The 21,080-nt window shown below is 47.6% G+C and overlaps 1 protein-coding gene across 2 annotated transcripts in view; it reads left to right on the top strand.

Moving 5' to 3' along the window:
* The window catches only part of ism2a (isthmin 2a), a 93,019-nt gene extending 74,334 nt beyond the window's left edge, over window positions 1-18,685 (top strand). Inside the window, exons 5-6 of one of the 2 annotated variants that reach the window (XM_072493583.1) lie at window positions 1,482-1,559; window positions 2,963-18,685. In XM_072493583.1, the coding sequence (XP_072349684.1) occupies window positions 1,482-1,559; window positions 2,963-3,480 (596 nt within the window). In that variant the 3' untranslated portion in view covers window positions 3,481-18,685. The remainder of the gene's footprint in view (window positions 1-1,481; window positions 1,560-2,962) is intronic. The other variant, XM_072493584.1, reaches the window with a different exon arrangement.
* Window positions 18,686-21,080: the final 2,395 nt, after the last annotated feature.

Here is a 21,080-nt window from a genome sequence, read left to right as displayed (position 1 = left end):
TCTTTATTGTGCAATTAATGCAGAGTCCCCTCGGAGAGCAAACACCCACACAATTCAGAAAATAGAGCCATTCGCCTCTAAACTGTCCATAAACATGGAGGGGGAGAAAGAGTCCAGCAACATTAGACACACACACGCTTAAAAGATGCAACACCCCAAAACTAAACATTGAACTCCATTCCAGATCTAAGAGCTAAGAAAGATATCCAGTTTCAAGAGCCCAGGATGTTGGACAGAAGAATCATAGAATTTACAGTGCAGAATGAGGCCATTCAGCCCATCAAGTCTGCACCGGTCTTTGAACGAGCACCCTATCCAAGCCAACACCTTCACCCTATCCCCATAACCCAAACCAGTAACCCCACCCAACACTAAGGGCAATTTTGGACACTAAGAGCAATTTAGCATGGCCAATCCACCTAACCTGCACGTCTTTGGACTGTGGGAGGAAACCGGAGCACCCGGAGGAAACCCACACACACACGGGGAGAACGTGCAGACGCCGCACAGACAGTGACCCAAGCCGGGAATCGAACCTGGGACCCTGGAGCTGTGAAGCAATTGTGCTAACCACTATGCTACCGCGCTGCCCGAAAGCAGTAAGAAGATATGGGATATTGGTAGGAAATAGAACGGGTTCCATAAGAGTCTTGTTGGTCTCGGAACAATAATCCGGTTTCTCTCCCCACAGATGCTGCCAGACCTGCTGCGTTTATCCGGCATTTTCTGTTTCTATTTCAGATTTCCAGCATCCGCAGTATTTTTGCTTTCATTACGAATTGCATTGTCCATTCAGGGAGACCATGACGGAGAGGTAACGTCACTGGGGGCTCGTATTCCAGGGGAACAGCTAATGCTCTGGGGACGTGGGTTCAAATCCCACCTTGACAGCTCATGTAATTTAGAGTTCAATTAATAAATGAAATGAATGAAAATCACTTATTGTCACAAGTAGGCTTCAAACGAAGTTACTGTGAAAAGCCCCTAGTCGCCACATTCCGGCGCCTGTTCGGGGTGGCTGATACGGGAATTGAACCGTGCTGCTGGCCTGCCTTGGTCTGCTTTCAAAGCCAGCGATTTAGCCCTGTGCTAAACAGCCCCTGCTGGAGCATAAAAGGTAGTCTCAGTAATGATGACCGTAAAACTATCATGGATTGATGTAAAAACCCATCTGGTTCACCAATGTTGCTTAGGGATGGAAATCTGCCATCCTTACCCGGTCTGGCCTACATGTGACTCCAGACCCACTCAGCAACATGGCTGACTCTTAACTGCTCCCTGGAATGGCCCAGTAACCCACTCAGTTTGTAGGCAATTGGGGATGGGCAACACATGCGGGCCCAGCCCAGCGACATCCACATCCCATGAAAGAATAAATTTTAACTTAAATTCGAATTTGGAATCGCTCCATTTTCCTTGAGTAACTAAGTGTAGATTTGTTGGGCCACATTTGACCCTCACACTGTCCTCTTTTCCCAAAGGGATGGAAGATGATCTGAATGCAGCCACTGAAAAAACTCTGGCGGAGAGGGGAAATGGAACAGAGTTGTTTGACGCGGGTGCGTATGCTACACCAACAGCCCGGATGGGAGAGCATGTCGGCTGAGCTTTCTAGGAAATGTAGAAAGGACCGGAAGGGGGCAGCACGGTGGCACAGTGGGTTAGCACTGCTGCTGCATGGCGCCGAGGTCCCAGGTTCGATCCTGGCTCTGGGTCACTGTCCGTGTGGAGTTTGCACATTCTCCCCGTGTCTGCGTGGGTTTCGCCCCCACAACCCAAAAAGATGTGCAGGCTACGTGGATTGGCCACACTAAATTGCCCCTTAATTGGAAAAAATGAATTGGGTACTCTAAATTTATTTAAAAAAAAGAAAGGACCAGAAGAGGCCACTCAGCCCCTCGAGCTTGCTCCGCCATTGAGTGGCACCCTGGCCGATCTGTCCAACATGCCTGTCAGGCAGGAGTTGGGGGCGGCTGGGGGATGGGGGGGGGGGATGATTGGCGGGTGGTGTGGGAGGTCCAACATCTTGACATCTCCGGCGGTATAACTATTAGAATTTGCATAATCTCCACCGTCGGTCGAATGAGTAAACGGTGCTGAGACTGATCTCCGCGGAGAGATGGGAGCTGCAACTTTGGCCGTGGTGGAAACCTGGTGATACCCAATCACCGTGCGTTAAGCAGCATGTTTAATACCGCTTTTTACCAACGCAAGTGGATAGAAAATTCAAACCAGCTGAAAGATGAGTGCCAATGCAATCCTGCCCGATATGGAGAGTTACTAAGAGTCCGCAGCACTGAAACAGACCAACCGGTCCATGCTGGTATTTATTCTCCACCTATTTTTACCTAGCCTGACCATCATATCCTTCTATTCCCTTCTCCCTCATGTACGTATCTGGTTTCCCCTTCAAATCTAGCTGTACTACTGGTCTCAAGTCCTCCATGTGGTCGTTTTTAAAATAAATTTAGAGTATCCAATTATTTTGTTTTCCCAATTAAGGGGCAATTTAGTGTGGCCAATCCACCTACCTTGCACATCTTTGGGTTGTGGGGGCAAGACACGGGGAGAATGTGCAAACTCCACACGGACAGTGACCCGGGGCCGGGATTGAACCTGTGACCTCAGCGCCGTGAGGCAGCAATGTTAACCGCTGTGCCGCCCAAGAGCTCCGCATTCTAACCTCTCGCTGGTTTAAGGAATTTCTCCTGAATTCCTTATTGGATTTATTAACCACCTTATTTTTACGGCCTTTGGGTTATTGTTTTGCTGAGCGAGATGAGAAGGTCTGTTTGATGGGCTGTGTGGCCTTTTCCTTTGTTCTTTTATCAGTGTTTAACAATGCACGGCTCGTTAAGCTTGACTGCAATCTTTAAAACTAACAACTTTGCCAAATGCCTGCAGGGAAATCTGTTTCCATGTGAGCCCATCTTTATTGGACCCTTTTACTTTCCTTCCCCAGAAGTGGACAGCTGTGATAAATGGCTAAACTGCAAGAGCGAGTTCCTGAAGAAGTACCTGATGAAGGCCCTGACGGATTTACCCAGCTGCCCCTGCACCTACCCCGCTGAAGCGGTGTACAGCATCGTCAGCGTCCACGAAGATGGCAAGGGAAGGTTCTTCCGATGGCGGGACGCGAGCGGCCCGAAGGAGCGCCTGGATATCTACAAGCCCACCTCCAAGTCCTGTATCCGCTCCATGCTGTCCCTGGACAGCGCCACCCTGGCGGCCCAGCACTGTTGCTACGACGACCAGATGAAGCTGATAACGAGGGGGAAAGGCGCGGGGGCTCCCAATCTGATCAGCACGGAGTTCTCGCCGGAGCTCCACTACAAGGTGGATGTGTTGCCATGGATACTTTGCAAAGGGGACTGGAGCAGGTACAATGCCGTGCGTCCACCAAACAACGGCCTGAACTGTTCGGAAAACCCTTTGGAAGATGACTTTATGGCTCAACTAAAGGAAGCAAAAGAGTATTGAAAATATTAATTAAAAAATAAAGGGTCTCCTGGGGGATGAGTGAAAAAAATGGAAGTTTTCGATAATGGAAACCACCATCCCTATCCCACCTCCAATAACATTAGCCAACGTTGACATGGCAACACCAATGATGGTTAGAAACAATACCAGATTGGCTCTAACATTAAAATATATATATTTACATATAACCACTTGCTCACCAGAAGAAAATACCTTCAACTCATCAAATAAGAGGAAAAAGGAATACATTCTAATGAGGTGTATCATCATTCCATCATCGCTGAATTTTTATGGCTCCGTGTGTTACACTAATAAGAAACACATTGATTCGGTCACATCCATATTCTCTGGACAATTCAGTAAACTCAGCGGAGTTCTCACCTTCTCACCCTCTCTCCCTCTCTCTCTTTCACTGACTTGCTCTGTCGGAATCCCTGGTTCAGGATTTTCCCAGTTCCAATTCTCGCTATGGTTAAAGAGAGTCTCGGCACTCACTGTTCCAAAACAAAAATCCGAAGGTTGCAGTGGATCATCGGTGACCTCGACCTCCCTTATGGCCAACCCCGTCCCTTTCTGTCAATTCTGTGGCTTGTGTTCATTTTCAGCGAGGAAAGCGGATTCCCAACTCGATCAGCACAGAGTTCTCTCCAAGCTCCACTACAGAGTGCATGGTAGCGCTGGGAGGTCCGAGGGGGAGCTGGAAGTGTCGCTGAGCCCAGTATTTTATGGGAAGTTGAGCTACCATCCATGGATGATAATCCCTGGGAGCTTGCTGTTTGAAAATTGGCAGCTCCTTTCCTGCAGTACAACAGTGACTACGCTTTAAAAAGTACTTCATTTGCTGTAAAGCACATGGTAGTCTTTTGACGCTGATGCCAGCGTTCCATGCGATGATGACTGACTCTCCATCCATGACGATTCAGGCTTTAAGGCCTAGTTTCAGACCAGAAGTCATTAGTTACACTTTTTTGAATTGTTAGATGAGACCGGAGTGGCTGAATCACAGAAAGTAACAGAGGCCAATTGGAGATGACTCCCCCCCCCCCCCACCCACCTTCATGCCTACATATGCCGTCTGCGAGCTTCGATCTTTGATCTTATTCACCATCCAATTCTGACGCCACTGGGCCCAAAGTCAACAGCCAGAGAACTTATTTTAACTTGCTTTCTGTTCAGGTCTGCTTTCAAGAAAAATAACTTCTTATCAAAACAAGGGATCACTGCTTTCAATGTGAAGAAACTGCCGGCTGGACGAGACTTCACGCTGGCTCCTAGTCTAATCCATTCATTTCCTGCAACTGAGAGCTGTGGAATACCCCTTGTCCCCTCTTCTTACTTCAGTACACAGGCTTCTTTCTACAGCCCAGGCTATGGAAGCCAGCAGTTTTGTCTATCTTTTCTACCTGGATGATGTCATGCTCCATTGACCTTGACTGTCTCCTGGGCTTTCCAACCAAAATAAAGAAACACTGGTTCGCGGGTGTGGAGAGAAGCTTTTCCCTTTATAGGAGACGGGCCCGGCCGTGGAAACAAAATAATTTGCTCTCAATTCCATGTAATAATCAGAGTGTGCCAGACCCTTGGTAAAGGAGTAAAACGCGGGTCTCTGAGGTTCAGGGCATACCACCTGGAGGTGGGGAACTGATTATGCAGGCCGCAGTCTTCTGTGATCTCTATTCCAGTGTACAATCTTCCTGACACCAAGCATAGTCGTTCTTAAATGAGTAAAGAACAATCTAGTCCACTGTCTATCATCCCACTGGTGGCAATATGCAATAACGATGGGTTTGTTGTACAGCATTCACTGTCAAGCACTTTGGGACATCTGAGGTCAAGAAAGACGCTATATCAATGTGAATCATTTTTAATAGTCGCAATAAAGCCCTGTTGATGGTCCACAACAGACCCAGAAACGACACCTCGATAACCCCAGTGGCGGAGAGCTTTGGGAACAATAGGTCCAAAGTCATGTCTTCCTCACAAGCAAAGCTACAACCACCACACGCCATTTCTGAAATTGCTCACATGCTGTGTCACAAAATCTTTTTTTTGAAAGAAAACCATCTCATTTGCATTTTGGATAAGTCAATACTAACCCGCCCCTTGACATTCACCTGGCATTACCATCGCTGAATGCCCTACTGTCAACATCCTGGGGGTTCCACAAACATTCACTCCCTCCTCCATCAATGAACCGTGGCAGCCGTGTGTACCATCTGCAAGGTGCACTGCAGGAGCTCGCCAAGCCTCCATAGGAAGTACCTTTCAAACCTACGACCATCACCATCTAGAAGGACGCACGGGAGCCCCACCACCTGCATGTTCCCCTCCAAGTCACTCACCGTCCTGAGTTGGCTCGGGGCTTTTCACAGTAACTTCTACTTGTGACAATAAGCGATTATTATTATTAAATATATCGCCGTTCCTTCGCTGTGGCTGGGTCAAAATCCTCAAACCCCCTCCTTGACAGCACTGTGGGTGTATCTAGCGGTTCAAGAAGGCGTCTCACCACCACCTTCTCAAGGGCAATTAGAGATGGGCAATAAATGCTGGCCTGGCCAGTGAGGCCCACATCCCACAAACTGAATTTCAAAAACCTGTTTCCACCATCTCCCTGGGGGCGCGTGTTCCAAACACTGACCGCTAACTTCCTCCACATTCTCCTGTCACTTCAAAATTTCATTCAGGAAAATTAGCAGGCTCTGTGAATGAACGGAGCTTCCTTTTTTTTCTAAACCAATCTATTCGAAATCTCAGGGGCATTTATGTCCCCCTCAGATTTCGACCCTTTTTTAAATCATTAAGTGTCATGCTTTCCCCGAGCATTGAGCTCCCTAAATCCACCGAAACGTAAGAGGCAAAGGCGGCTCCAAAAGAATGTGGAAGGAGCCTAAAATGATGCCACATTGAAGGAGGCCATTCGGCCCACTGTACCTGTGCTGTCCCGTTGGTGGAGCTATCCGATTTGTCCCACCCTCTCCCCTGCTTTTTCCCCATGGATCAGCAAATGTTTTTGATTCAAGTATTTATCCAATTCTTCTTTGAAAGATGCTATTGTAAATCCAATTGGATGGTCACGAATTGGAGATAAGGGTGGCTTGATGGCCTGTCAGCTTGGCAACAGTGGTTAGAATTGAAATCTCTTGGAGCACCTGACGAGGCCGCTTGGCTCATCGAGCCACTGCTTTATCTTCATAATCTATAAATCCATTTTCAAGTCTGTGTGACCAACGTGAATACGGCTGATTTACTGACATGAATGGGCGTTTCTTACAGGGAAGACTGTAATACTTCCAGGAGGCAGGGACTGAAAGGCCAAACTGGTTTATTTTTAACTGAAAACAAAGCCGCTACCCCGGCTCACACAAAACAAACATCCCAGCCCAGGCCTATCGGGAACCGCCGCTCCGGCTCTGGGAGCTACATTTAAAGATCCCGCTAACGAGCCCCCTTGGGTGGGCCTCCACCAAGGGAACTTGTATTCTCCGAAGCCCACAGGGAGATCAATCAGCGATTTCCCCACGAGGGTTATCACAGAGATCATTACCAAGACATCATTTTAAACTCAGTGCATGGTGCCCAGGAGGTGTTCTTTTTGCACCTGAGTATAGAGGGAGACCGAGGCACAGACTGTTATTCTGCACCAGGAATTCTGAATATGTCAGCTTCCCCTGGGCTGCTGCTCTCCTGACCTCTGAGTCAGAAGGTTGGGGCGGGGCGGTTGCGAGCTCAAGTCCAGTCTATAATCTTGGATGACAGCTCAGTGCGGTACGGATAGAGTGCAGCATTGTCATTAAAACTATGCCCAAATGAAGGAGCTAGCTTCCCCTTTAAGCATTTTCATTCAGGAGTCAGAATATGAAAGGTTCAGGGAGCTTCCTGCTTTTCAAATAATAAAGTAATCTACCTCATCCCCACGGAGCCGGTGGGCTGAGTATTCTCTGTTCTATAACTTGGACGATCTTCATTGTGCATAACCTCTGAGACTCTCAATATGTATTGCACATAGATTTGATGAAGTCAGTAATCTCTTGTCATCATGGATCAACAGTAAGGAGCAAATTTGCCAATAGAGCTGGCACTCGTTTCCATTGTTCTGTATGTGAACCGCCTGAACCCCTTGATTAGATTCCAACAGTAACTCACTCCTGGGTATCTACTGTATCCACATATACACTCTTGTTCCCTCAATAATGTTTCAACCTATAGCCCACTGCTAGGTGTCCGTTATTCGCCACATAAACCATCTGAATGTCTTGATTAGATTTGAATCCATAACACATTCCCCAGTACCTATTATTCCATATATAACATATCTGAGCCCCTTGAATAGATTCCAGTTTGTAACTCACTCCTAGATATTTGTTACCTGAGCTCCCTTGTGCAATATGCTGCTGCGTCTGCCATTTCATACATATTGAAGTAACAATTAGTTACATCACATGGAAATGAAATGAGATTGGAATCCAGCGACACTGATTAATTGTTGGCTCCATTAGTTTTATATGGGTGAATGTCATTTGTGTGTGTGGGTGGGGGCGGAGATATTAATCTTTGTCCAAATCCCATTGGAAAAGTCGGTGTTTCCTTTGGCTACATCATTTGAACTTCAGCACTGCACCCGAGCTCAGCTCTACACGGGTCCCGGGACTGCCTCGAGTTCCAGCCGCCTGAGGAGGACAAGGGCCTTAGTTTCCCCTCAAAGCCACAAAAGGACTTGGGAACAGAGACGAGGACCATCGCTTTGAAAAGCAACCCTTGCTCCCCGTCCAGTCGAACAGACACCAGTTTGCGACTGAGATTGTGCCGAAAAGCTGGCGACACTGCTCCATCTCACAGAGTTTTCCTTCCCCCGACGTCAGGCTGTGATCTCCAAGCTTTTGTGCGGTTTTTCCTTTGGCAATGGGAGCCGGGATCTGAAAACCAACCGGCACTTTCGAACCACCGGCAAAGCCAGCCACCATTCCTCTTGTCATGGATCACGTCCGACTCTCTCCGTGATAAAGTCTGAAATCACACTAAACAAATGCGATCAAAATTACGTTTAAAGTCAGAGTTGTGTTCTGGCACTCACCCTTCATTTTCAATTACTGGCAATTTGGGTTTAGGAACAATACAGACAGACTGAGGGAGGAGGAGCACTTCGTTCTCTGTTCAACACATCTGTAATTATTTTAACCCCAAGTGGACCAAGAAAACGAAGAGACACAAATTATAAATGGAGGACCAAGTCCAGCTCCAGCTCCAACGGGATTTACCGCTCATATTTCCACAACGCTGAACTGTGGTGTTCCGTCATTGTTTTATGTTGAAGCTTTGTAAAGGTTGTCCTCTGATTTCCAATAGTTCCGCACTTTATTTTTAAATTGTCTGTTGCTATTGTCATGTGAGAGTACCTTTAAGAAATGGGTGTTTATCAGTGATGTCAGACTGTCTGTCAGCTTTTTACTTTTGTTTTAGGCTGTTTGCTGCAGGGTGTGTTTTGGTTTTGTTTTCAGTGTTGGAGCTGAAGCCAGACAGGGCCGGTGTACTGCTGATCTCTCTGCAATGAAAAGACTATCTCTTGATCAGTTGGTGAATTCAGAATTATAAATGTTCTCAGTAGTGAATGTAAACCTAATGTGCTTCTGTTAAAAGGTGTTTCTTTTGTCTTCTGGATGTTGTTTGGGAAGTTATTAAGGATTACTTAGTGTTGTATTTTTGGGGGGTTCTATTTGAATTTTTTTTAAAAGAAATATTTTAATTCAAATTTTTACATATTTTCAACAAACGCCCCCCCTACAAAAAAAAGAAAAACACAGAACACATATGTAAACGTCTTACAACTACATCACGAATTCCCCCAATATACAAACCCCCCATTAAGCAATAATAAACACAGTAGAAAACACAAAGTACCCCCCCCCACCCGGGTTGCTGCTGCTGCTGACCACCTCCTAACGCTCCACTAGAAAGTCTAGGAACGGTTGCCACCGCCTGAAGAACCCTTGCACAGACCCTCTCAAGGCAAATTTTACCCTCTCCAATTTAATGAACCCTGCCATGTCGCTGATCCAGGCTTCCACACTTGGGGGCCTCGCATCTTTCCACTGTAGCAGAATCCTCCACCGGGCTACCAGGGACGCAAAGGCCAGAATACCAGCCTCTTTCGCCTCCTGCACTCCCGGCTCGTCCGATACCCCAAATAGTGCTAACCCCCAGCTCGGCTTAGCCCGGGTGTTCACCACCTTAGACACCGTCCTCGCAATGCCCCTCCAGAACCCATCCAGCGCCGGGCACGCCCAGAACATGTGGGTGTGATTTGCTGGGCTCCCCGAGCACCTCACACACCTGTCTTCCACCCCAAAGAACCTGCTCAGCCTCGCCCCTGCCATATGCGCTCTGTGAAGAACCTTCAATTGTATCAGGCTAAGCCTGGCGCAAGAGGAGGAAGAATTAACCCTACCCAGGGCGTCCGCCCACGTACCCTCGTCTATCTCCTCCCCAAGCTCCTCCTCCCATTTACCCTTTAGATCCTCCACCGAGGTCTCCTCCTCCTCCTGCATCTCCTGGTAGATCGCCGAGACCCTGCCCTCTCCAACCCACACCCCCGAGAGCACCCTATCCTGGACCCTGAGTGCTGGAAGCAGCGGGAACTCCCTCACCTGCCGTTTTACAAACGCCATTACCTGCATGTACCTGAAGGCATTTCCAGGGGGAAGCCCGAATTGTTCCTCCAGCGCCCCAAGACTTGCAAACATCCCATCTAAAAACAGGTCCCCCATCCTTCTAATTCCTGCCCTGTGCCAGCTCAGGAACCCTCCATCCATTCTCCCCGGGACGAACCGATGGTTCTCCCGGATCGGGGACCAAACCAAAGCCTCTACCTCACCCCTGTGGCGCCTCCACTGCCCCCAAATTTTCAAAGTCACTGCCACCACTGGACTCGTGGTGTACATAGTCGGCGGGAGTGGCAGCGGTGCTGTCACCAGCGCTCCAGACTCGTGCCCACACAGGACGCCATCTCCAGCCTCTTCCACGCCGTCCCCTCCCCTTCCATTACCCACTTGCATATCATTGCCACATTGGCAGCCCGGTAATACCCACACAGATTAGGTAACGCTAACCCTCCTCTGTCCCTACTCCGCTCCAGAAACACCCTTCTCACCCTCGGGGTCTTTTTCGCCACACGAATCCCATGATGCTCCTACTGACCCGCTTAAAAAAGGCCTTAGGGATCAGGATGGGGAGGCATTGGAATATAAAAAGGAACCTCGGGAGCACCGTCATCTTCACCGACTGCACCCTACCCGCCAGGGAGAGTGGCAGCATATCCCACCTTTTAAACTCCTCCTCCATCTGCTCCACCAGCCTCGTCTAGTTGAGCTTGTGTAGGGCCCCCCAGCTCCTGGCCTCCTGGATCCCCAGATACCAAAAACTCCTTTTTACCCTCTTCAGAGTAAGCTCGTCTATCCCCCTTCCCTGGTCCCCTGGGTGTACCACGAAGAGCTCACTCTTTTCCATGTTGAGCTTATACCCGGAAAAGTCCCCAAACTCCCTGAGGATCCGCATCACCTCCGGCATCCCCCCCCACTGGGTCCGCCACTTACAGTAACAGGTCATCGGCATACAACGAAACCCGGTGTTCCTCCCCCCCCCCCCGCCCCCCCGGACCAGCCCCCTCCAGTTCCTGGACTCCCTTAGAGCCATAGCCAAAGGCTCAATTGCCAATGCAAACAGCAAGGGGGACAGGGGGCACCCCTGCCTCGTCCCCCGGTACAGCCTCCGACCTCCTCCGATTCGTGGCCACACTCGCCACCGGGGCTTCGTAAAGTAGCCTAACCCAACTAATGAACCCCTCCCCGAACCCAAACCTCCTCAACACTTCCCAGAGGTACCACCACTCCACCCTATCGAAGGCCTTCCCCGCGTCCATCGCCGCCGCTATCTCCGCCTCCCCTCCACTGTAGGCATCATGATTACGTTAAGGAGCCTCCACACATTGGTATTCAGCTGCCTTCCCTTAACAAAACCGGTCTGGTCCTCGTGACTCACCCCCGGGACACAGTCCTCAATTCTGGTAGCCAACACCTTCGCTAACAGCTTCGCGTCCACGTTGAGGAGAGAGATTGGCCTATACGACCCACACTGTAATGGGTCCTTGTCCCGCTTCAAGATCAGCGAGATCAGTGCCCTGGACATCGTCGGGGGTAGGGCCCCCCCTCCCTCGCCTCATTGAAAGTCCTCACTAATAGAGGGCCCAGCAGGTCCATGTCATGTACTTCCGGTATAATTCCACCGGGAACCCATCTGGTCCTGGTGCCTTCCCCGCTTGCATACTCCCCAGCCCCTTAGTCAGCTGCTCCAGCCCTACCGGTGCCCCAAGCCCAGCCACCTGCTCCTCCTCCACCCTCGGGAACCTCAGTCAATCCAAAAATCGATGCATCCCCCCCCCCACCCCCACCCCCCACCCCCCCTCCGTCGGGGGCTCAGACCCATACAGCCCCTCATAAAAGTCTCTAAATACCCCATTTATTCCCACCGCACTCCGCACCATGTTCCCCCCTTTATCCCTAACTCCCCCAATCTCCCTCGCTGCCTCCCGCTTCCGAAGCTGGTGTGCCAACATCCGGCTAGCCTTCTCCCCGTACTCATACATTGCCCCTTGCGCTTTCTTCCACTGCACCTCTGCCGTCTTGGTGGGGGTTGTATTTGAATTGATGGTTGCTAAGATACACTTTGGGGTGCTCTAAACCCTGGCCCATAACAAATTGTGGGCTCGTCCGGGATAAAAGTCTATCTATTGGATTGGCTTAGTGAACTTAAAGACAGTGAGAGGTGAGCATATTGTGGTTGCTCAGGTGAGGTATTTCAGTCTGAGTAGGGAGTCTTTTGTGGACAATGGCTCTTTCAGGGCTCAGAGGTTTTTGGGGGTGGAGACGTCACACACAGTACCTTACGGACAGAGACTAAAAGCAGACTATTAGATTCGGCAAAAACATTGGAGTTAACATTACCTGACAAAATGCCAAAAGATGAGGTAATTATGGTGGTGGCTAAGCATTTAAAGTTGCCTGAGATACAGTTTGACTCATTGGAAATGGCAAAGATCCAGTTGCGGATTAAGCAACTTGAACATGAGAAAGAATTAAAGCAGCTTGAACACGAAAGAGAGGAAAAAGAAAGAGAGAGAGCGGAAAGAGAAAGAGATAGAGAGGGGAAAAAAGAGAGAAGAAAGGAGAAAAGAAAGAATAGCCCTAGGAGAACAAAGAGAAAGGGAGATACAAATCAGGGAAAAAGATAAAGAGAGAGAGTTTGAACTTCGGAAAATGATCATGAAACATGACAGTCAGTTAAAATTGGCAGACGTGGGGGGCAGCATGGTGGCACAATGGTTAGCATTGCTGCTTACGGCGCTGAGGACCCGGGTTCTAATCTCGGCCCTGTGTCACTGTCGTGTGGAGTTTGCACATTCTCTCCATGTTTGCGTGGGTTTCACCCCCACAACCCAAAGATGTTCAAGTTAGGTGGATAGGCCACGCTAAATTGCCCCTCAATTGGAAAAAATAATTGGGTACTCAAAATTTATTTTTTTTTAAATTAAAAATTGGCAGACGTAAAGGGAAACGTACAGTTGGATGATAGTGATGCGGATAGTGAGAAAGAGCGTCAAAGTTGAAGGCCTGGTGGGGATCTATTTAAATATGTCCAAGCATCGCCAAGGTTTGACGAGAAGGAGGTGGAAGACTTTTTTATTTCATTTGAGAAGATGGCTAAAGAAATGAAATGGCCACAGGACATGTGGGTATTACTGATTCAAACAAAGCTGGTAGGTAGGGCAAGTGAAGTGTTTGCATCACTACCGGAGGAGGTATCTGGGACGTATGAGGACGTGAAAAAATCCATCTTAGGTGCATATGAACTCGTGCCTGAAGCCTACAGACAAAATTTAGAAATTTAAGGAAAGAATTTGGTCAAACATACATGGAGTTTGAAAGGATCAAACAGAGTAATTTTTATAGGTGGATAATAGACCAAACGTATGAAGCTCTCAGAGAAATTATACTTTTGGAGGAGTTTTAAAATTCAATTCCTGATGTAGTGAGAACTCATGTGGAAGAGCAGAGGGTTAAAACTGCGAGGTTAGCAGCAGAAATGGCAGATGATTATGAATTAGTTCATAAATCAAAGCCTGATCAAGAGGTGATTGAGAAGAAGGTGCCAGATCTCTTTAAAGAATTTGCTTGTGTGGGTAAAGTTTACTCATGTGTATCAGGAGGAGCAGATAAAGAAGTCACAATTTTAAGAGATACGGGAGCTAGTCAATCTTTAATGGTAAGAGCTGAGGAGTTCTGTAGTTTGGGAAGAATGTTGCCAGAAAAGGTGGTAAATGTGGAATTCAGGGTGAGAGAAGTAGTGTTCAATTATATAAGGTAAGGTTGGAAAGTCCAGTGAAGAGTGGTGAAGTGGTAGTAATAGAGAAACTATCTTGTCCAGGAATATAGTTTATCTTGGGTAATGATATAGCTGGATATAGCAGGTGAGAGTGATGCCTACTGTGGTTGATAAGCCAGTGGAAAATCAGACAACTGAAGTGTTGAAGGATGAATGTCCTGGGATTTCTCCGGATTGTATAATAACGAGGTCGCAAAGTCACAGGTTAAGACAAGAGGAGAAATCAAAGAGTGAAGATGACGTTGAAGTGCAATTATCAGAAACGATTTTTGATCAGGTGGTTGAAAAAGAACAAGAACAGGTGGAGGATGGGACGGATATTTTTAGTTCAGGAAAATTGGCGGAGTTACAACAAAAATATATAGAAATAAAACAGATGTATCAGAAAGCATACACAGAAGAGGAATCTGCGTGTATACCAGAGTGTTATTACTGTAAAAGTGATGTCTTGATGAGAAAATGGAGACCTTTACATATGCAGGCGGATGAAAAGTGGGCAGAAGTTCATCAAGTAGTATTGCCGGTAGGGTATAGAAAGGAGGTGTTGCGAGTTGCACATGAGGTACCAGTGGGAGGTCATTTGGGGATAAGGAAAACTAAGGCTAAAATCCAGAAACATTTTTATTGGCCTGGACTACATAAAGATGTAGTTAAATTTTGTCAATCATGTCACACATGTCAAGTGATAGGGAAACCTCAAGCAGTGATAAAACCAGTGCCCTTAATACCCATTCCAGCATTTGAGGAACCTTTTACAAGGGTCCTAATTGATTGCGTAGGACCGCATCCTAAAACAAAAAGTGGGAATCAATATCTTTTGACTATAATGGATGTGTCTGCTAGATTTCCAGAGGCCATTCCAGTACGTAATATTACAGCTAAAAAGATTGTGGAGGAGTTGCTTAAATTCTTTACTAGATATGGACTACCCATAGAAATACAATCTGATCAAGGATCAAATTTTACCTCCAGGTTATTCAAAGAAGTTATGGATAGCTTAGGGATAAAACAATTTAAATCAACTGCGTACCATCCAGAATCGCAGGGAGAGTTAGAAAGGTGGCATCAGACATTAAAAACAATGTTGAGGGCTTATTGGCACGATTATCCAGAGGATTGGGATAAAGGAATTCCATTCGTACTGTTTGCAATTAGGGATGCTCCTAATGAGTCAACCAAATTTAGTCCTTTTGAACTAATTTTTGGTCATGAGGTAAGAGGACCACTTAAATTGATTAAGGAAAAATTGGTGAGTGAGAAATCAGAACTTACATTATTGGATTACATGCCAAATTTTAGGGAATGATTGAATAGAGCTGGTGAATTGGCTGGACAATATTTGAAAGTTGCACAAAATGTGATGAAACGGGTAACGGACAAGAAATCCAAAGTTCGTAGTTTTGCCAGTGGAGATAAAGTTTTAGTGTTGTTACCAGTGGTAGCTGAACCTTTAAAAGCTAGGTTTTGTGGACCTTATCAGATTGAAAGGAAATTATGTGAGGTGAATTATGTGGTAAAAACACCAGATAGAAGGAACACTCACCGAGTGTGTCATGTGCTTAAAAGGTACATTGAAAGGGAAGAAGAGAAAAAGGAGGAGGTTTTAATGATTCTAACTCAAAGTGACGAACCAAATCCAGATGACTGTGAATTTGACATACCTCAAATTAAATTGGAAAATGAGGATGTTCTTAGAAATTGGGATAAATTGTTGAGCTATCTTCCAGAGGAAAAACAAACTGACCTGAAGAGTTGTTGATATCACATGGGCAAGTTTGTAGAGATAAATTGGGAAATACTAAAATGGCTAAACGTGATGTAGATGTGGGAAAGGCTGTTCTGATCAAACAACATCCATATAGACTTAACCCTTTAAAATTGGCACAGGTTAACAAAGAGATTGAGAGTATGCTTAAAAATGGCATAATTGAAGTGGGTTGCAGCCAATGGAGCTCACCCATAGTGATGGTACCAAAACCAGACGGTACCCAACGATTGTGTGTGGACTATAGAAAGGTTAATGCAGTTACAAGAACGGACTCTTATTCTATCCCACGTTTGGAGGATTGCATTGAGAAAGTGGGACAATCAGCTTTTATTTCCAAATTGGATTTACTTAGAGGTTACTGGCAGGTACCTTTATCCAAAAGGTCGAAGGAGATTTCAGCTTTTGTGACTCCAGATGGTATTTACCAATTCGAGGCTATGCCATTTAGCATGAAAAAATGCCTCAGCCATATTTCAACGGTTAACTAACAAATTTGTTTCAGGATTACCCAATTGTGCGGTATACATCGACGATCTGGTAATTTTCAGCCAGGCATAGACAGAACATTTAAAACATCTGATGGAGTTATTTGATCAACTTCAGGAGGCGGGTTTGGTGATAAACCTAGCCAAAAGTGAATTTGGAAAAGCCCAAGTCACTTTCCTTGGCCATACAATCAGACAGGGTCGAATGATCACACGGGATGTGAAACCAATAGTTATTGAGGAGTTTCCGATACCCTCAAGACAAAGGGAAATAATCCGATTTCTTGGCATGAGTGGATTTGATCGAACATTTGTGCAAATGTTTTGTAGCGTGATTGCTCCACTGATGGACTTGCTGAAGAAACGTCGGAAAATTTCAGTGGACAGCAGACTTTCAACAGGCATTTGACTGCCTGAAAGCTGTGATAACCAATGCTCCTGTGTTGGAGAATTACAGGGGACTCTGTGATCAGATTGAACTAAAGTATCTGACTTTGAAGAGACATGCCGAGGCGTAGAGAAATGGATGGATCGTGCAGAGACCTTCTTGTTCAAAGAGACTGTCGATCGAGACGGATTTCAGTTGGAGGAAAAACAAAAAATGGACACTCGTGTTGTACCTGTTAGCGTGTGTTTGTTGAAACAAAAAAGTATATTTACTGTGTGCATTTCTTAAAGGATAGTGAAAAGGTGAAAAATGAAACCATCTTGAAGTTGATGGTTTTTTTTTTCTTCGGGGGAGTTGTCATGTGAGCATACCTTTAAGAAATGGGTATTTAAGAAATGTACTTTTAAGAAATCGGTGTTTATCAGTGATGTCAGAGTGTGGGTGGAGCTGGGCTGTCTGTCAGCTTTTTACTTTCATTGTAGGCTGTTTGCTGCAGAGTGTGTTTTAGTTTTGTTTTCAGTGTTGGAGCTGAAGCCAGACAGAGCAGGTGTACTGTTGATATCTCTGCCATGAAAAGAGTATCTCTTGATCATTTGGTGAATTCAGAATTATAAATGTTCTCAGTAGTGTAAACCTAATGTGCTTCTGTTAAAAGGTGTTTCTTTTGTCTTCTGGATGTTCTTTGGGAAGTTATTAAGGTTTACTTAGTGTTGTAGTCTTTGGGGTTGTATTTGAATTGATGGTTGCTAAGATGTTCACTGTATGTTTTAAAAAGGTTAACTTGAGTTCATGGAATAAACATTGTTTTGCTTTCAAAAATACTTTTCCATTTCTACCATAGCACACCTGTAGAGTGGGCCGTGTGCTCCCCATACCACAATCTATTAAAGGTTATGGGTCAGGTGAACTGCATGATACACTTTAGGGTTCTCTAAACCCTGGCCCATAACACTATCTACATTATTGAGGGAAAGGGGAGTGTGGAGGGGACTCTGTAAACCTCACTTCCAGCCCCAGGGTCTTCTTTTTAGCACGGGTTACCCCCCCGCCCCCTTCCCCTGCCAAAACAGTATGTGGCAAATGCTTCTATTCTACTCTTGAATGCTTCTGCTAGCCCCCTCCCCAATGGCATTTGACCCCCTTCTGTGCCCAGTCGGTGTGGCTTCCGAAGAGTCAATGTTGACTTCCTTCCATTTGCAACTAAGTAGCAGCAACTGGAGGCTGGCTCCTGTGAGGAGTTTCCCTGTGGATACCTCCAGGTTCTCCCGCCTATCCAAAAGCAGAGGGACCTGATCACAAAGTCTGCCAATGGGTTCTTTCGGTGAATATAATCACCGGGGAATTTGCCCTGACTCCCTCCCACCCACCCCATTCCTTGGTGAATGTCCAGTGCAGCGTTGAGCAATAGCGATGTGACCCCTAGGCAGCCTTTGATCACTGGTCTTGGGCAAGGTAGCAGTAAGAGACACCTAGACTAAGGAAGGATCAATTCAGGCGTGGGTTCCCACACATGGTGACAAACCAATGACACAACTGATGAAAGATGAGCAGGTGAGGGAATTATGTAACGGGGGGGGGGGGCGCAGTGGTTTTGCTGGGGTGCTCCCCATTACCCTAAATGGTCAGATCTCTAGGCTCACTTGGGATAGATGCCAATAAGGTTTGGGGTAACCATAGTACCCGCCGTGCCCAGCATGGGTTACCACGCCAAGGCAAGGCGAATTAGGAGGATAGTAAAAGAATGTTGGCTCTGTGTAACTTTTTGGAGTAACTCTCGATGGATTGCTCCAGAAGTTGAGGCACTTTACTTTGGATTTTCCATTTTAATTCTGTTATATGTAAGTTGTGTCCCACTATCCTCAAGAGGATTGGTCGTGAAAAGAATGCTGCAGTTGGTTTTTATGTTTCAATGATTCTTGTGCGTAACGTAAGGACTTAATAGCTTATTGTATTTGTGAGTTTCTTGTACAGTATTTATTTTCTGCGTTTGATGCTTAAAAAAGTGAGACTTAAATATTTTACACGATTGAAGGTGCACTACTGTGAAACCACTTGTTTCTAAGAGACTTCTTGAAAGGAAAGTGTCATTTATCACCCATTTTGACTTTCAATAAAAACATCCAATATAAAGTAGGGTTGGCTCTTCTTTTGAACAGTGAGGGCTGGATTCTCCACTTCGCGGCAGCAGAATCGCGAATCGCGGGCAGGGTGGAGGATTGAGTGTCAGCCGAAAACCGAGGTTGGCGGCGGGCGGAGAACTGACCGCCATGCTCCGGGGCCTCGCCGGCGACGTCAATGCGGCCCAAGCCCCGCACACAGATGGAAGTGACCCGAGGGCGGAGACGGGCCATGGTTTGAGGGGGGGTGTGTGTCGTTCCGCCCCCCCCCCCCTCCTTCCCCCAGGCCACCCCTGTGGGAACCCTCTGCGCTGCCCCACTGCAGGGAACCAGCAGAGCACACCCCGGACAGAGGACACATGCACCTTGGCCTCTGGCACCCTCCCTGCCTCACCGCCCCTCTCTGGGTTGAGAGCCCACGGGTGACACTATCAAGAAGCCCAGTCCGCAGGATCACCAGCTGTCTCCCATCCCATCGACTGCACCCCCACTCCCATCCATCCTGCTCACCGACCGGTTATCACAACCTGTGTGTCGCACCCAGGACCAGGATCACACTGCACCTTAGCTCCCAATAGGTGCCCACCACCCCCCCCCCTCGCCCAGCCCCATCCGTGGGCCCTGCCCGCACAAATGCCACCAAACATGGGGTCAGTCGGTGGCACACGGTGACTCCCCTCCCACACCATGACCCGGTGCCACCCTGCTGGCGGGGTACCACACAGTCCACCCAAGGGGAACACCCTCAGGGCAGCGCAGGAACAGGGGCCGCAGAGTGCATCGCTGACATGGGTAGCGCCAGCTCCGGTACCCCTGCCAGCAGAGACGGGTGGTGGGGGTCAGAGGCAACCCAGTGCCAGGCACCATAGGGGCCAGGGTTGAGTGTTGGAGGCAGTGTCGGGGAATAGCTGGGGGTGGGGTGGGTGTATTTCGGAGGGGGGACATGCGGAGGCTGGAGCTGCAGCAGATCCCAGGGCCACCGTGTAGCCTGTTGGACCTGGATGGGCACAGGGGTACACACCATGCTGACATGTCTGCCCTTTTCCCCCTGCAGAGAATGTACTTTAGTATTCAGCTAGCAATGGTTGCCTTCTGCCTGGCCGCAGCAGCCCTTGCGGACGCACTGGGGCTGCAGACACAGATGCTGCTCGGGGAGGAGCCTGCACAACTGGAGCCTGCCCAGGGCAGCAGGGGCCAACCGGTAAGGCTTTTGAGCCGGCCATCCAACAGGCCGAGGAGGCGGTGCCGCGTCAGGCCACAAGTGTACAGTTGGCGCCTGTCCTTTGAGGTCCTGCCAGACCGAGTGTGTTGCCGAAGACTTCAGCTGACCACAGAGACCATGCAACACCTCTGCCAGATGGTGGTGCACCAGGAACCATGGGGTATGGGGGAGGGCACTGGAACAATATGGGTATTGTAAGAATAAAAGGGTTAACAATAAGGTAATAATACCACCAGATGGAGATAAGGAGCAGTGATATAAATATCATGTGACTTCTGGGATTCTGGGAGAAGGTTGTAAGGCATTAGAGAGTTTAGGTGCATAGCATAGAGTTCTGTTGTAAGATATATCATATTGTTTTATTTAATAACTTATTCCTTGTTGACTGGTTAGAATCTTTAATTTAGTAGTACAAATAAATCAGCTTTGATCAATAATACAACTTGATGTTCTTTGTTAACATTACGTTCTCAAAGCATTCTGATAGACCCAACAGAGAACATCACAGACACCCGTTCCCAGTGACCATCAAGATGACAGTCGCCCTGAACTACTTCAACCATGGGGTCCATCCAGGCACCAAGTGGGGACTTGTCTGAGATATCATAGACATCTGTTTATAGATGCGTCGGCACCATCACGGATGCCCTATTTGCCCAAGCAGCAGACTATAAAAACTTCAATGTGGGCCGAGCCCACCAAGTTGCCTGGACAGCGGGATCCACATTGCTGCCATGCCCCAGGTCCAGGGGGTGACCAATGGGACACATATCCCCCTACGGGTACCGGCTCATGACCTTCTTCAATTGGAAGGGCTTTTACTCCACGAACGTGCAGCTGGTGTGTGACTGCCCCCCCCTCCAAGTCACTCGCCACCATGACTTGAAAATACATTGCCATTCCGACACTGTCGCTGGGGCAACATCCTGGAACTCCCTCCCTAACAGCACAGTGGGTGTACCTACAGCTCAGGGTCTGCAGCGATTCAAGAAGGCAGCTCACCACCACCTTCAGACGGGCAATAAATGCTGTCCTAACCAGCGACGTCCACATCACGTAAATTATTTTTTAAAATTGTGCACTAGCCCCTAACGCCATCCTATGTGCTGCACCCGTGCCAACTTAACTGTGTCCACCTTTCGAGTCTTACGTGTCCTAATGGTCCGTCTAGGCCAGTCCCTAGGCA

The sequence above is a fragment of the Scyliorhinus torazame genome, chromosome 2, assembly GCF_047496885.1.
Source record: "Scyliorhinus torazame isolate Kashiwa2021f chromosome 2, sScyTor2.1, whole genome shotgun sequence".
NCBI classification, from domain to species: Eukaryota; Metazoa; Chordata; class Chondrichthyes; order Carcharhiniformes; family Scyliorhinidae; genus Scyliorhinus; species Scyliorhinus torazame.
The sequence above is the reverse complement of the archived record's forward strand: the minus strand, read 5'-3'. Positions and strand labels throughout refer to the sequence as shown.